The sequence below is a fragment of the Otolemur garnettii genome, unplaced genomic scaffold (assembly GCF_000181295.1).
Source record: "Otolemur garnettii isolate 467f Iridium unplaced genomic scaffold, OtoGar3 scaffold00099, whole genome shotgun sequence".
Lineage (NCBI taxonomy): Eukaryota > Metazoa > Chordata > Mammalia > Primates > Galagidae > Otolemur > Otolemur garnettii.
Genome location: NW_003852494.1, coordinates 2,183,413 through 2,199,386, shown reverse-complemented (window position 1 = coordinate 2,199,386; position 15,974 = coordinate 2,183,413). Strand labels below are relative to the sequence as shown.

General features: G+C 45.7%; 1 protein-coding gene across 2 annotated transcripts in view; it reads right to left on the bottom strand.

Annotated features, from left to right (window-relative positions):
• TMEM120B (transmembrane protein 120B) overlaps window positions 1-15,293 on the bottom strand; it is a 50,160-nt gene extending 34,867 nt beyond the window's left edge. For both annotated transcript variants that reach the window (XM_023516842.1, XM_003796005.3), the window contains exon 1: window positions 15,079-15,293. In XM_023516842.1, coding sequence (XP_023372610.1) covers window positions 15,079-15,147 — 69 coding nt within the window. In that variant the 5' untranslated portion in view covers window positions 15,148-15,293. The remainder of the gene's footprint in view (window positions 1-15,078) is intronic.
• Between the last annotated feature and the right edge of the window lie 681 nt (window positions 15,294-15,974).

The window sequence follows — 15,974 nt, the reverse complement described above, 5'->3', positions numbered from 1 at the left end:
TTGAGACAAAGTTTCACTCTGTTGCCCAGGCTGGAGTGCTATGGCCTCAGCCTAGCTCACAGTAACCTCAAACTCCTGGGTTCAAGGGATCTTCCTGCCTCAGCCTCCTGAGTAGCTGAGACTACAGGCACCTACCACAACACCCAGCTAATTTTTCTATTTTTAGTACAGACACAGACGGGGTCTTGCTCTTGCTTAGGCTGGTCTCTGAACTCCTAAGCTCAAGAGATCCTTCTGCCTTGGCCTCCCAGCATGCTTGGATTACAGAAGTGAGCCACCACCACACCCTGCCCATTCCTCCTCCTCCTTTTCTTTCTTCCTTTCTTTTTTTTTTTTTTTGAGACAAGGTCTCTCTCTGTCACCCTGGCTAGAGTGCTCAAATTTCTGGGTTCAAGAAATCCTTTTGCCTTAGCCTCTGGAGTAGCTAAGTTTATTGGCATGAACCACCACAACCACCAGATTTTTTTTTCTATTATTTTGCAGAAACAAGATCTAGCTTTGTTGCTCAGGCTGAACTCAAACTCTGGGCCTCAAGTGATCCTCTCACCTTGGCCTCCCAAAGTGCTAACATAACAGGTATGAGCCACCACACTTAGCTTATGCATTTCTATATTCTTGTGTGTGTGAGAGAGAGAGAGAATCTCACTCTGTTTTCCTGGGTAGACTGCCATGGCATTATCATAGCTTACAGTAACCTTAAACTCTTGGTTTAAACTCCTGGACTCAAGCAATCCTCCTTTCTCAGCCTCCCAAGTATCTGGGACTATAGGTACCCACCACAATGCCTGACTAGTTTTTCTATTTTTAGTACAGATGGGTTCTCACTCTAAGCTTGAATTCCTGAGCTCAAGTAATCCACCTGCCTTGAGGATTGCTAGGATTATAGGGTGAGCCACTGGGCCCAGACCATTTCTATATTCTATATGGACCTAATTCCATGTACACACACAGAAACATATATACATACATATGTATATATTTGAAAAATACATACTACTACAAAAAGGAATTGTCCTGAGCACTTACATTCTCTTTTGTTTCCTTTTAGTAACAGAACTCCACTAAGATGTAGTTGGGTACATTGCTACCCGCTATATACTACATTTCCTAGCCTCCTTTGCCTCAAGGTGTAGTGGTATAACTCAGAGTTAGCTAATATGATGCAAGTCCAGAAGTGATGTGTGCAAGTTCTAAACCAGATTTTTTACTAGGAACTGTCTGTCCTCCACTCTATCTTCTCTGGCTGGGATTCAGCAACAATGGGTCCAGTTACTTTGAAATCATACAGCGCAATGGTGGAGCCTCCCTGACCAAAGGTGACCTCATGTGACAGAACTTTCCACCTGTGATGGTTTGTTTTTTGTTTTTGTTTTTTTGAGACAGAGTCTCACTTCGTTGCCCTCAGTAGAGTGACATGGCATCACAGCTCACAGCAACCTCCAACTCCTGGGCTTAGGCAATTCTCTTGCCTCAGCCTCCCGAGTAGCTGGGACTACAGGCACCTGCCACAACGCCCAGCTATTTTGTTGTTGTTGTTGCAGTTTGGCCCGGGCCAGGTTCAAACCTGCCACCCTCTGTATATGGGGCTGGTGCCCTACTCACTGAGCCACAGACGCCACCCCACCTGTGATGGTTTTAAAAGCTGACCACTCACTCATTCCTTACCACATCTCACTTTGTATCTATTTCCTCCCCAATAATCTAGGTAAGGTTGTGACTGGTTTTACCACTAGAATAGGGCAGAGATGACACTATACAGCTTCTGAGAAAAAGTCACGGAAGGTCGTGTGGCTTCCACCTTATTTTCTGAAACACTCACACTTGGAGGAAAAAGTCCAACTACCCTGAGGCCACCATGCAGTTTGGGAGCTCTAACCACACACGGAAGTCATGTAGGCACTCCAATCAATAGTTACAACAAATCTTGTCATTTCAGCCTAGGTCCAGCCCCAGCCATGTGTGTTACCCATGGCCATTCAAGTCTTCCCAGTTAAGGCCCCAGTCTTCAGAAAGCACAATCAAGAGTGGCATCTGTGGCTAAGTGGGTAGGGCGCTGGCCCCATATACGGAGGGCAGCGTGTTCAAACCCGGCCCCGGCCAAACTGCAACAAAAAAATAGCCGGGCGTTGTGGTGGGTGCCTATAGTCCCAGCTACTTGGGAGGCTGAGGCAAGAGAATCACTGAAGCCCAGGAGTTGGAGGTTGCTGTGAGCTGTGACACCACAGCACTCTACCGAGGACAACAAAGTGAGACTCTGTCTCTAAAAATAAAAAAGAAAAAAAAGAAAGCACAATCAAGCTTCCCCACTTGCCCCAAGTTCCTCATCACAGAATCCACAAGCATCATGCTGTTATTGTTATTGTTTTATATAGTGTTAAACAAGTGAAGCACCACTCACCCTGGACCACACTTATGTCTAAACTATCACAAGAGAAGAAACTACAGTAGAATCTCCATAGGTGATGATCTCCTTAAGTTGACCTAGTTTTCATAGACCAGACAAGCACCTGGTCTATGTATGTATCAGTTTGTTACAGTCCCTTGGGTGGTCAACTTACAGAAGTTCTACTGTACTTTATTTAAGCTATTTTACTTATTTATTTTTTGTTTTTGAGACAGCATCTCACTATGTCACCCTTGGTATAGTGCCATAGCGTCACAGTTCACAGCAACCTCAAATTCTTGGGCTCAAGAGATTTTCTTGCCTTAGCCTCTCAAGCAGCTGGGACTACAGGCGCCTACCACAATGTCCAGCTATTTTGTTGTTGTTGTTGCAGTCGTTTAGCTGGCCCGGGCCAGGTTCAAACCCACCATATTCAGTGCATGTGGCTGGGCCTAAGCCATTTTATTTTATTTATTTATTTATTTATTTATTTTGAGACAGAGCCTCAAGCTATCCCCCTGGGTAGAGTGCCGTGGCATCACACTCATAGCAACCTCCAACTCCTGGGCTCAAGCAAGTCTCCTGCCTCAGCCTCCCAAGTAGCTGGGACTACAGGCGCCCGCCACAGTGCCCGGCCATTTTTTGATTGCAGCCGTCATTGTTGTTTGGCAGGCCCGGGCTGGGGATTCGAACCCGCCACCTTAGGTGTATGCGGCTGGCGCCTTAGCCGCTTGAGCCACAGGCGCCGAGCCCTAAGCCATTTTATTTTGAGATATTTTGCCATAGCAGCATCACTTATACCTAAAGCACATACTTTTGACTTTTTAAAATACATTAATAATATCAGAATATACATAGGATTCCACAACCTCCTTTTCTCACTTAGTAATATGTCTTGAAGATCCACCCACATGAGAATATATACATGTGCCTCACTCTTCTTAGTGCCACGCAGTATTTCACAGTACAGATATATTACGGTTTATTTAGTCATTCCCGTGTGGATACTTAGGTTGCTTTCACTCTCTGACTATAACAAACAATGCAATATTGAGTAAATTCTTTGCACTGCTTCTCTGGGCACATACTCAACTACCCTCTTGGGGAAGAGTGAAGAAATTTCTAGGTTAGAAGGCACAGATTTGTTTTTAGATCTAATAGATCTTGGCAAAGTGCCTGCAGAATAGCTCTACTAATTTATACTCCCACTCACAGGATACAACAGTTGTCCACACCTAAGCAACATTCAATGCTATTTTTTTTTGAATCTCACTTTGTCACCCTTGATACAGTGCCGTGGCATCATAGCTCACAGCAACCGCAAACTCTTGGGCTCATGCAATTCTCTTGCCTCAGCCTCCCAAGTAGCTGGGACTACAGGCGCCCCCCCCACAATGCCTGGCTATTTTTATTTTGGGGTTTTGGGGGGGGATTCATTGAGGGTACAAAGAATGAGGTTACAATGATTGCAATTGCTAAGGAAAGTCCCTCTGCCCTGCTATTTTTAGAGACAAGGTCATGCTCTGGCTCAGCCTGGTCTCAAACCTGTGAGCTCTTGCAATCCACAATGCTGGGCCTTCCAGAGTGCTAGGATTACAGGCATGAGCCACCTCACCTGGTCTTTTTGTTGTTGTTGTTTAGCAGGCCCGGGCCGGGTTCAAACCTACCAACCCTGGTGCACAGGGCCAGCATTTTAACCACTGAGCTACAGGTGCCCACCCATTCAATGCTATTAACATTTAATTTTTTCTGAGTACTTTTCTAATGTTCCACTGGTGATATTTTCTGTTCAACTCTTAAATAGGGATGGGAAGATGATGGGCTATCTCATAATTTTGTCCTCTGGCTTACGAGGTCATTCCTGCTGCTCTGCTGTTCTCTTGCTCTGCCAGTGGCCAGAGCCACTTCGGGGAGGACGGGGAGATCCAATACTGGAGGATCAAACACATCTAGTCTGCTTCTGGCCTCAGCTCCAGCCTTAGGATTTGCCAGTCACAAAGAGGACAACATTGAGTAGAGGAGTCAGAAACAAGGAAGTTAGTGTGACACACACTCCATGACCAGGCATTCCTCACCCATGCCCCTTCTTTGTGGATCCCACCCTCATGACAGTTTCACAAGCAGTGGCAAAGGTATCAATTCATTTATCAGATCTTTTTTTTTTTTGAGACAGGGTCCCAATCTATCACCCAGGCTAGAGTGCAGTGGCATCATCATGGCTCACAGCAACCTCACACTCTTGGGCTCAAGCGATCCTCCTGCCTCAGCCTCTGGAGTGGCTGAGACTATAGGCACCTGCCTCAGTGCTCAGCTAATTTTTCTATTTTTAGTAGAAACAGGGTCTCACTATGTTGCCTCAGCCTCCCAGAGTGCTGGAATTACAGGAATGAGCCACCTAGCCCAGCTTCTCAGATTGATCTTGAACTCCTGAGGTCAAGAAATAATCCCACCTTCGGCCTTCCAGAGAGCTAGGATTAAAGGCATGAACCACCATACCCAGAGCAAATATATATAACTTTTAACTATTTTTTAACTTAAAATTTTTTTTAATTATGATTTTTAAAAAACCACACAAAACAAAATTTACTACCTTAACCATTTTAAGTGTACAATGCAGTGATGTTATTAACAAGTACTTTCACAGTATCATACAATCATGAGTCACTGAATGATGGAAATGCTCTGAGAAATGTGTTCTTAGGACTTGGCACCTGTGGCTCAAGTGGCTAAGGCACCAGCCACATACACCTATGGTGTATGGTTTTAAAAGCTGACCACTCACTCATTCCTGGGTGGGTTCAAATCCAGCCCGAGCCCACCAAATAATAATGATGGCTGCAACCAAAAAATATAGCCAGGCATTGTGGTGGGCACTTGTGGTCCCAGCTACTTGGGAGGCAGAGGCAGGAGACTCGCTGAGCCCAGTAGTTGGAGGTTGCTATGAGCTGTGATGCCACAGCACTCTACCCAGGGGAATAGATTGAGGCTCTGTCTCAAAAAAAAGAAAGAAAGAAATGTGTTCTTAGGTAATTATGTCATTACACCAACATCACAGAGTATACTTACACAAACCTAGACAGTTTAGCCTACTACACACCTGGATACATGGTACAGCCTCTTGCTCCTCAGCTACAAATCTGAACAGCCTGCTACTGAATGCTGCTACTGTACTGAATGCTGTAAGCAACTATAACACAGTGCTTAGTATCTGTGCATCTATACATAGCTAAGCACTGACGCCTGTAATCCTAGCACTCTCGGAGGCTGAGGCAGGTTGACTGACTGAGCTCAGGAGTTCGAGACCAGCCTGAGCAAGAGCGACACCCCATCTCTAAAAATAGCCAGATGCTGTGGCAGGTGCCTCTGTTGTTCCAGCTACTTGGGAAACTGAGGCAAGAGAATTGCTCAAGCCCAAGAGTGTGAGGTTGCTATGAGCTGTGACGCCACAGCACTCTAGCAAGGGCAACATAGAAAGACTCTGTCTCAAAGAAAAAAAAAAAATCCTAGCACTCTGGAAGGCTGAAGAAGGTGGATCGCCTGAGCTCAGGAGTTCAAGACCAGCCTGAGCATGAGCAAGATCCCACTCTAAAAATAGCTGGGCGCTTTAGTAGGGACCCATAGTCCCTGCTACCAGGGAGGCTAAGGCAAGAGATTAGCTTTGAGCCCAAGAGTTTGAGGTTGCTGTGACCTCAAACAGCAACCATGGTACTCTACCAAGAGGGACAAAGTGAGACTCTGTCTCAAAAAAAGAGAGAGAGAAAAGGTACAGTCATAGCACACTACTTGATTCTGCTGTAAATGCTACATGCACAGTCCCTATAACATAAATCACTGCCAGAAAACCTACAGAGCTGTTCTTCTTTATAAGCTTTTTGGTCTCCTGCTTATTTTATTATGAAGTATTTTGGGCATACAAAAAAATAAAAGCATATAATTATCATCCATCTTCTCACTCTCAGTTTAAGAAATAATAGTGCACATGAAGTTCAGCAGTCCCATGCATCCCTCCCAGATGGAATTCCTGGGAGGAATCCTTTCCCCCCCAAAGAGGTGAATCCTTATGTTGGTAATCTCTGAAGCTTGACACAGGCCAGCATCACCATGCTTGGCTAATTTCTAAATTTTTTTTAGAGACTGTCTTGCTATATTGTTCAGACTGATTTTGATCTCCTGGCCTCAAGCTATCCTCTGACTGCAGCTTCCCAAAGTGTTGGGATTATAGGCTTTATGCCTAGCCTTATAGTACTGTCTATGGCAGAGGTCCTCAAACTTTTTAAACAAGTGGCCAGTTTGCTGTCCCTCAGACCGCTGGAGGGCTGGACTACAGGCCCCAGGATGAATCAGCTGCTAAGCAGGACAGGTAGCAGTAGCAAAAAAACCCGGTGGGCCAGATAAATGTACTAGGAGTGTTACAAGTGGCCATAGGCTGTAGTTTGAGGACACCTGGTTTATGGTCTTCATCACTTCCTTACAAGTCTTTATTCTTAGACTACATACATATGTATGATTAAGCAAAACAAAGTATTGTTTAGAATGTTTTTACCTTTATTATAAATGACACCTTGTACCTACCCCACTGCAACTTTTTGCTCAATGTTGAGTTCCAGTTTATTCATTCTTCATTTGGAACATATTGAGTATTGATAGTTACTGGGTAGGGCACCAGCCACATACACCAGGGCTGGCGGGTTCGAACCTGGCCCAGGCCTGCTAAACAACAATAACTACAACCAAAAAATAGCGGGCATTGTGGCAGGCACCTGTAATTCCCAGCTACTTGGGAGGCTGAGGCAAGAGAATCACTTAAGCCCAAGAGTTTGAGGTTGCTGTGAGCTGTGATAACCACAGCACTCTATTGAGGGCGACACAGTGAGACTCTGTCTCAAATAAATAAATAAACTTTTAACTGTGTAGATATGTATCATTTATAAAAACATAGCAGTGGCACCTGTGGCTCAAAGGAGTGGGACGCTAGCCCCATATGCCGGAGGTGGCAGGTTCAAACCCAGCCCTGGCCAAAAACCGCAAAAAAAAAAAAAAAACCCATAAAAGGGATTCCATTTCCAAAAAAAAAGAGGAGAAAAGCAGTGTAACCTAATTCTTTGTACCCTCAATGAATCCCAAATAATTTTTTTAAAAAAGAACATTAGCTCTGTGAGCTAGGATGTCCACAGCATCTTTCCTACAAGTATGATTACCATTCTGTGTGTGTGTGAGACACAAACAAGTGAGTTTCCATTGGAGAATTCCAAGACCTCTGCCACCACCTCTCCTGTCCTCTGAGGCCCCAAGCTCTGTCCCAGTGGGAAGATGAGGTTAATGACTCGAGGTCCCAGCATGGCTGTGAAACATCTGGAGACACCTTCCTAACACATGTTGGCTGAGTCATAAGATCCAGAACTGGGGTGTCAGACCTCTTGAGTCAACATCTGTTGTAGAAATTGCCAGGCATAGGAATCTCATGACATTTACAGACAGGACTGTGGGCCAGGAGTGGCAGAAGTTGTTGGGTAACCCGGGCACCACCACAGCCTTATAGCCATGCCTCTCTCACTGGTGGTATTTTTATATAGCTCTCTAAGAAATCAATTTCAAATAGATTTGCAGATGGTGACTATATTAACTAGGACTCATCACCATAGAAACGCTACCAGGGTGACTTCACCTATAGTGTATCAATTCTGCATTGGGAAGATTCTGAATTATGTGCCAGAATACACTAGTGATATCTGCTATGGGAGCAGTAAGTGGGAGCATATTCATGGTTACTTGATTAGATTCTGTAGTCAGACTGCCTAAATTAAAATCCAGACTCTGCCACTTATTAGCTGAGTTATATAATCTCTCTATACCTCAGTTTCCTCAATTGTGAAAGGGCTGACAGATATGTGTAACAGGCTATGCACTGTTGAAAGATATGACATCTGAGGTGGCACCTGTGGCTCAGTGGGTAGGGCACCGGCCCCACATACCAAGGGTAGTGGATTTGAACCCAGCCCCCGCCAAACTGCAATAAAAAATAGCTGGGCATTGTGGTGGGCGCCTGTAGTTCCAGCTACTTGGGAGGCTGAGGCAAGAGAATCACCTAAGCCCAGGAGTTGGAGGTTGCTATGAGCTGTGATGCCACAGCACTCTACCGAGGGCAATAAAGTGAGACTCAGTCTCTAAAAAAAAAAAAAAAAAAAGATATGACGCCATCAAAAAGAATATAGTGGGGCCTAATGTGCAATCATGTATTACTTTCCAAGACAGCAATTTAAACGGTGTCTGATGATGTCACTGCGTTTCCCTTGAAAAACTGAATTGCCCCATAATGCCTCTATGAACTTACTGAAGCACCTTGGAGGTACTCTAGCATACAGTTTGGGAATCACAGATGTAAGCAATTACCATTACCATTTCTCAAAAGATGACTACCCAACATCTCTCTCTGTTTTGTTCTACTACCACCAGCATTTTCACTTTCCTCCAGGGAATCATTCCTCCCTCACCCTTATTTCATATAATGTGGGTAGCCCTAGGCCCCAGGAGCAGACATTTTACCAAGACCTGCCGATCAGTGCCATAGTGAATGTTTAAGGGATAATCACAGGACCCATACTACTTGTATGCAAATATTTTTTAAATATTCCAGAAAAAACAAACAAACAAAAAACAGCAAAAGTATACTTTGAAGAATCTCTCTTTTTTTTTTTTTTTTTTTTGAGACAAGAGTTTCACTTTGTTGCCCTTGGTAGAGTGCCGTGATGTCATAGCTCACAGCAACCTCAAACTCCTGGGCTCAAATGATCCTCTTGTCTCAGCCTCCCAAGTAGCAGGGAGTACAGGTACCCACCACAACACCTGGCTATTTTTTAGAGATGGGGTCTCACACTTGCTTAGGCTGGTCTCAAACTCCTGAGCTCAAGCAATCCACCCATCTCGGCCTCCCAGAGTGCTAGGATTACAGGTAAATCACTGCACCCAGCCTTGAATCTCAATTTTTTCATCTATAGTGTGGGAGTAAAAGCTTACCATTTGTCTAAAGTGAATTATTACACATAAACCAATTCATATAATGCCTGATGCAACAGTTGTGATTTTTAAGTATGCCTTCCAAATTTGTAATGTTTTGACCATGTTAAACCTATAATCATTGTAAACCTAAAATTGTCGTAAAAGTAAATTAAATTTCTCTTTTATACTTGACTTGAGGAAAAATAAACACTGATTTGCAATATCAAAGGGAAATGTCTCAGGAAATGTCCTTGGTGCATAGTTGAAAATATTAGGAGAATAGGGAGGTCTAATGCAGTTTTCTTCCAAGGCTCAGGAACTTTTCCCAAAGGAAACAAAGTAAATAAACTTCATTGCAGTTTAGACCCCATTAGTTTTGCAAATAAAATGAGACACAATGTAAGCTCCCAGAACCATTTTTGAAGTCATTTGTCCTCCAAATTCCCCCAATTACTTTTTGTTCTATATGCTTTCAAATTTGCAGGGTGGCACCTGTGGCTCACAGGGTAGGGTGCTGGCCCCATATACTGAGGGTGGCACGTTCGAACCCAGACCTGCCAAACTGCAACAACAAAATAGCCAGGCATGGTGGCAGGCACCCGTTATCCCAGCTACTCAGGAGGTTGAGGCAAGAGAATTCCCTAAGCCTAGAAGTTGGAAGTTGCTGTGAGCTGTGACATCACAGCATTCTACCAAGAATGATAAAGTGAGATTCTGTCTCTTAAAAAAAAATTATAATAATAAAATAAAAAATAATTGCATACAACTTAAACTAGCAATGAATAAATTTTAATGCTAAAAGAGCTATTTCTGAAAAAGTGATGTAAGAGTACAGGGGTTTCCATTTCTGAGAATGGATAAATTGTGTTTGCATACTTGCATGCAATTATTTTTTAAATATTCTAGAAATAACCCAAAAAAAGTAAAAATATACTTTGGAGAATCACTTTCAACAGGCGCTTACCAATGGGAGGGGCATTCAGAGATCATAATTATCTCTGAAAGCTCCCTCCATTTGGTATGTAGCCTATAATATGAGGGTACAAGAATTATAGTGTAGTTGGTGGTTATGAGCTCCTGCTTAAGCTTAAGACTCAGCCCTGAGACTCTTGGTTGAAACTATAGGTAGAAAAGATACTGTTTCTCCTGGGTTTGCTAAACTGCTAAACTAGTGGATATCAGCATGGTGCTGCCAGTGGCCATCTCTGCCTAAGAATGAAATTAATATATACACATGCACATCATTTGAGCTCCTGGATCTAGTCTTGCCCAAAGCCATTTGCCACTGGATTTGAGTCAATAAACCCCTTTTTTGGCTTTAAACCAGTCAAACTGGGTTTCTGTCATTTGACACTAAGAATCCTCAGTAATGCATTGTGCAAAAGCAACACAAAGATGAAAAGAGATTCCAGAAGTTTAAAAGTTCTAGAGTTAAGCATTCAGGATACTTTTTGGAGCCTACTATGTTAGGGACCCCAAAAGTATCTGAATTACACAGGAGGCATGGGTTCAAATTCTAGTTCCATGACTTTCAAGTTACTTAACATCTCTTACCCTAATCTCATCCATAAAACAGGGTTGTCATTTAGAATAAATGGGATAAAAGCTGGGTAGGGTGGTTCACGCCTGTAATCCTAGGACTGTGGGTGGCTGATGCAGCAAGATTGCTTATCAGGAGTTTGAGACTAGCATGAGAGACCCCTCTCTACTACAAATAGAAAAATTAGCCAGGAGTGGTAGCACACACCTATGGCCTCAGCTACTCAGGCAGTGAGTGAGTGAGTGAGGCAAGAGGATGGCTTGAGCCCAGGAGTTTGAGGTTGCTGTGAGCTGAGCTAATGCCACAGCACTCTAGCATGGGCAACAGAGTGAGATTCTGCCTCAAAATAAAATAACAACAATAATAATAATAGGGTGGCAACTGTGGCTCAGTGAGTAGGGCGCCAGCCCTAGGTGGTGAGTTCAAACCCAGCCCTGGCCAAACTGCAACAAGAAATAGCCAGGCATTGTGGGAGGTGCCTATAGTCCCAGCTGCTCGGGAGGCAGAGGCAAGAGAATCGCCTAAGCCCAGGAGCTGGAGGTTGCTGTGAGCCATGGCACTGTACCGAGGGCAACAAAGTGGGACTGGGTTTAGTGGGGCAGCCCCAGCCCTACTAAAAAAATAATAATAAATAAAATAGATTAAATGAGATAAACCATGTGTCACATGTACTCACAAGGTTAGCTATTATTGTTGTTATTATTACTATCAGCCTTTGTCTTATAGATAAAGAAACTTGAGCTCAGAGACATGGCTTGGCAAAGACTAGACAATGGCAGAACTAGGATCTAAACCCAGGTACCCTGACTCTGTCTAGTGTTTTTTCTGCATGACCCCTGCTACAAAAGAAAGAGGCCCACAAGGCAAGCCATGATGGAAGGGAAACAAAAGCCAACAAAAAAGTACTCAAGGCACAGCTCTACCTGGGGCAGTGGTTAAGAGCACAGAATCTGGTACCCAGCAGCCTGGGTTTGAATCCTGGCTCTAACACTTACAGGCTGTGTGACCTTGGACAATTGACTTAACTTCTGTAAAATGGAGATAACAAGATCTAAGAGTTATTAATGAAAAAGGTCAAAGGGTTATTAATGAAAAATACCAATCTTCCTGCTTTTAGCCTGCCTCCCTTATATCTATCTGTTCTATACACAGCAGCCAGAAGGATACATGTTTCATTGACCATAAAGTCTAAATCTTTACAATATCCTATAAGGCTTCTGCATCTCTATGAGATCAGGCATTATAGAAAAGTCACTGCAGGGCAGAGCCTGTGGCTCAGTGGGTAGGGCGCTGGCCCCATATACCAAGGGTGGCGGGTTCAAACCCAGCCCCAGCCAAATTGCAACAACAAAAAAATAGCCGGGCGTTGTGGCGGGCGCCTGTAGTCCCAGCTACTCGGGAGGCTAAGGCAAGAGAATCACCTAAGCCCAGGAGTTGGAGGTTGCTGTGAGCTGTGTGATGCCACGGCACTGTATCAAGGGGGATTAAAAAAAAAAGAAAAGTCACTGCAGGCTACCTCCTTCTATGGCTATAACGGACAAGGTCAGGTTTCCAGTGATGCAAGGCAGGAAATGCTCATTAAATTACTTGCCATCCTGTCTGTAAGTGACATTTTGGCCAGGCACATGCTGGTCTAAGACTAACACTCAATTCCCCAGCATGGTCAAATCCCCAACTACCCAGAAACTTAAGTCCTCATGAAGACTCAATGGTGCCCCAGAGTCTAGTGAGGCCCTGATAGATGCAAATCATTGCCTACAGAAAACTGCTCCTTTCCTCCCAAAGATTATGTTGGGTTTTTTTGTTTGTTTTAGGAGGGCTTTGAGGGGGATTCCAAAGACCTTTCAAATCCTCTAGGGTCTGAGATTAAGGAAAGAGAGGTCAAACATAGAGATATTATACATCACCCCAGAATCAAAGAATATAAACATGAAACTCACAAATCCCAGATCCTAAGGCAGACACAGGGAAATTAAAACAAAGTGGGATTTTCCAGTGGAGGAAAAAGAAAACCTTCTAACCCTTCCTATTATTAGCTTTCCCATTTCCAACATGACACCTACTTATCTGTTGTTACCACCTTGCCCCCCAACAAATATATCAGAAACTCTGTCCCACACATTCAAAATGTACACCTACTTATTATGCACACAATTCCACAGACTTCCATCTCAGGCATTCAGACCTCTCATATTTAACATGAGGGAGAGGGCAAGAAAGCAGAGACTAAATTTAGAAAATCAAGTTCTACCCCCAACTTTACCACTAAATAGCTGTGTGACTCCAGTCCAGTCAATCAGCATATCTAAGCTTCAGTGTCCTAGCTGTAGGACAGAAGATGTAGACGGTGCTTTTTGCTCCAGTCTATGACCTTGACTTCTGGAAGGTCATCTATCACTGGCTTCTGACCTAGCAGCTGACCACCTGGGTCCCTCTTCACCAAACCAGGATCCAGTCCACTCCAATACCCTCTTCCCTACAGAACTGAGCAGGAGACATCAGTTTCCACCGAGTCATACCTTCCTCAACTCTTGCTGTGCACCAGGGGACAAAATACAGATCCCAGTTCCTCTGTTCCTAACACACTTGAGCATCTGAAACACAACTAAGAACAAAACAAATCAAGCTCTTCTGCAACGCCGGCCTGCCAAGACTTGCTATCTAATGGCTGTTAATTGCATTAATTGCATAGCTCCAAAGTGTTAAGACTCCTCCTCCTCTTCCTCTTAGTCTAAGGCAGGGCAAAGGAAAGGAATTACAAATAAACTCTCCATACAACAAAGCTCTTCCCTTCTCCCACTCCCAAGTCCAACTCACTCTGTGGTTCCACAGTTGAACATGACCTCAGAGTCCTGTAGGACAAAGTACTAAGAAGTGGCTGAGCCATCTCTAGGAGAGGGAGCCCCTGGGAACTCAGTGGGACCCAAGCCACAGACATGAAGGAGAGGGCATTAACCCACATATGCTGGACAGGCCACAAAAGAGATGAGTACCTGGGTACTTTACCCTCTGGTCAGGCCTGAAATAGCACAGTCCCCTTCCTGCCCAGTCTCTCCAGTGCCCCTCTATTCATCAGTACAGCTGCTTATCTAGAAAGATCCATCAAAGACAACCTTGGCAACATCCTCTGGACATTGTAGGCAGCCAGCTGAACAGCGGATAAGAGCTACATACACAAGCAAAATGTCACTGCCCCAGTTGAGGAAAGGAGAGGACTGGGGTTGGGTTGTGCAAAGTGGTTTCAGGCAAACAGCCCAACCCCAAGATAACAAACAATCCTATTGCTGGAAAAGGAGCAGCCCCATCTCTAAAACTGGTCCCTCAGCTCTCTTGGTCCCAAGGTTTCCTGAGGCATTTCTAGTCATCAGAGTTAAGTAGCTGAGGCCTCGCTGAACCTATCAGGAACAACTACTCCTGCCAGAACCCCCAAGGCAATGTCATTCTCTCAGGGGTCCTTCCTTATATCCACCCTCACCTCATTCCGAGTAAGGCACCGGGCCACAGGGGTAGGTTTGAGAGCAGCCTCTACCCCTGCGTGAGGCATCCCCGCTCAGAACTGACAGATGCCATTCACAAGGCCAAACTCAAGCTGCAGCGGGGCCAGAGGCGGGCGCAACAGCAGAGCCCCCCAAAGACAGGAATGGAGTCCCTAAATCAGCCTAGAAGTTCAAGGTTAATGGCTCTTAAGTACACCTCCCAAAAGGGAACTGTAGGAGAGGGCTGCCCTGCCAGAATAGGAGAGTCAGACTGCCAAAGGCAGATGGGTGGGCGTAGGGTTAGATGAGACTCCAGCGGAGGTGGGGGCTGGGTTGTTCTCTCTGAGCCTCAGGACATATTACCCCCTCAAAGCTCCCCCCACGTGGACACGCCTGGAACTTGCCTCAAAGGCCATATACCAACTTTGTGCAGAGAAGGAGATGCGCCGAGCAAAGAGCTTTGAGAGAGGGAGGGGAATGTGGGGGGCTTCGACCGCTCGCCCCATATGGACGAAGAACTGAAGCGCTGGGAGATAGGGGGCAGCCGACCCCCAGTTCCCAGGGCCTAGCCAGGGACATTCCTTGGGCCCTGACTGAACCCACCGCCCAGGCCTGCGGAGCAGGAAGGAAAAGAAACTGCACCGCGGTTAGCAGAGTTGCGGGACCAGGTGGCCTGGCCTTACCTGCAATTCCTGAAATTCTCCCTCCAGCTCATGCCATTCGCGCTCGCAACGCTCCAGCTGCCCGGACATGGTGCAGTGGTGCAAGGCAGAGGCGGCGGCGGCTGCTGCTCCTGCAGCGTGGCCCGTCCGGCCACCCGCACCCAACGCCCGCCCGCTCCCCGGCTGCCCTCAGAGGCACCAGCTGTTCCTGCGCAGCGGGAGCCACGCGCGCACCTGACGTCACGGCCCCGCCCCGGTACCCGCCCCCCCCCCGCCCTATTGGGGGGCCGCGCATGCGCCTGCTCCCGAGCTCCGCCCCCGCGCGCCTGGCGGGTACTGTGTATCCTTGACTGTCTCCGCAGGGCATGCCATACCGCTGTCCCCTTGGGGGTCCCTCTGGACCTCCAGAATCTCTCTTCTAGGATGGGCTGGGGAACTTGTCTGCAAGCTGCATTTGCAGAGCTTATTTTACTTAGATCGTGGGGTTTGGCAGTGTCGAGTGTTGCGGGGAGAGATAGGAGATTTGGGGAGGTGAGAGTTCACCTATCCCTAAACATTGCCCTACCTCAGCCAAAGCCAACGCCCAGAAATGCTAGAGCTGACATTGACCATTTATCAGAGTCCGGGACAGGGCAGCAAAGCGCAGAGAGGGTCTGTTATCTCACTTGTCATTATGTACTGCAACTAATACACCTAGATTCCTGCCCTCTGTGAATGGATGACTCTCTCAACAGCTGTTTCTGTCACTCAAATGACGCAACAGCCTCCAGGCTTATTGAATCCAACTATCTACCTTCCCCTGCAAAGTCCTACAAGATCTGCCCCTGCCTAGCTTTCCTGTCACATCTGCTGCCTCGCCACCCTGGATCCATTCTCTCCAGCCACTGCTTTTTCTTTTACTGACCTTGCATGGAATA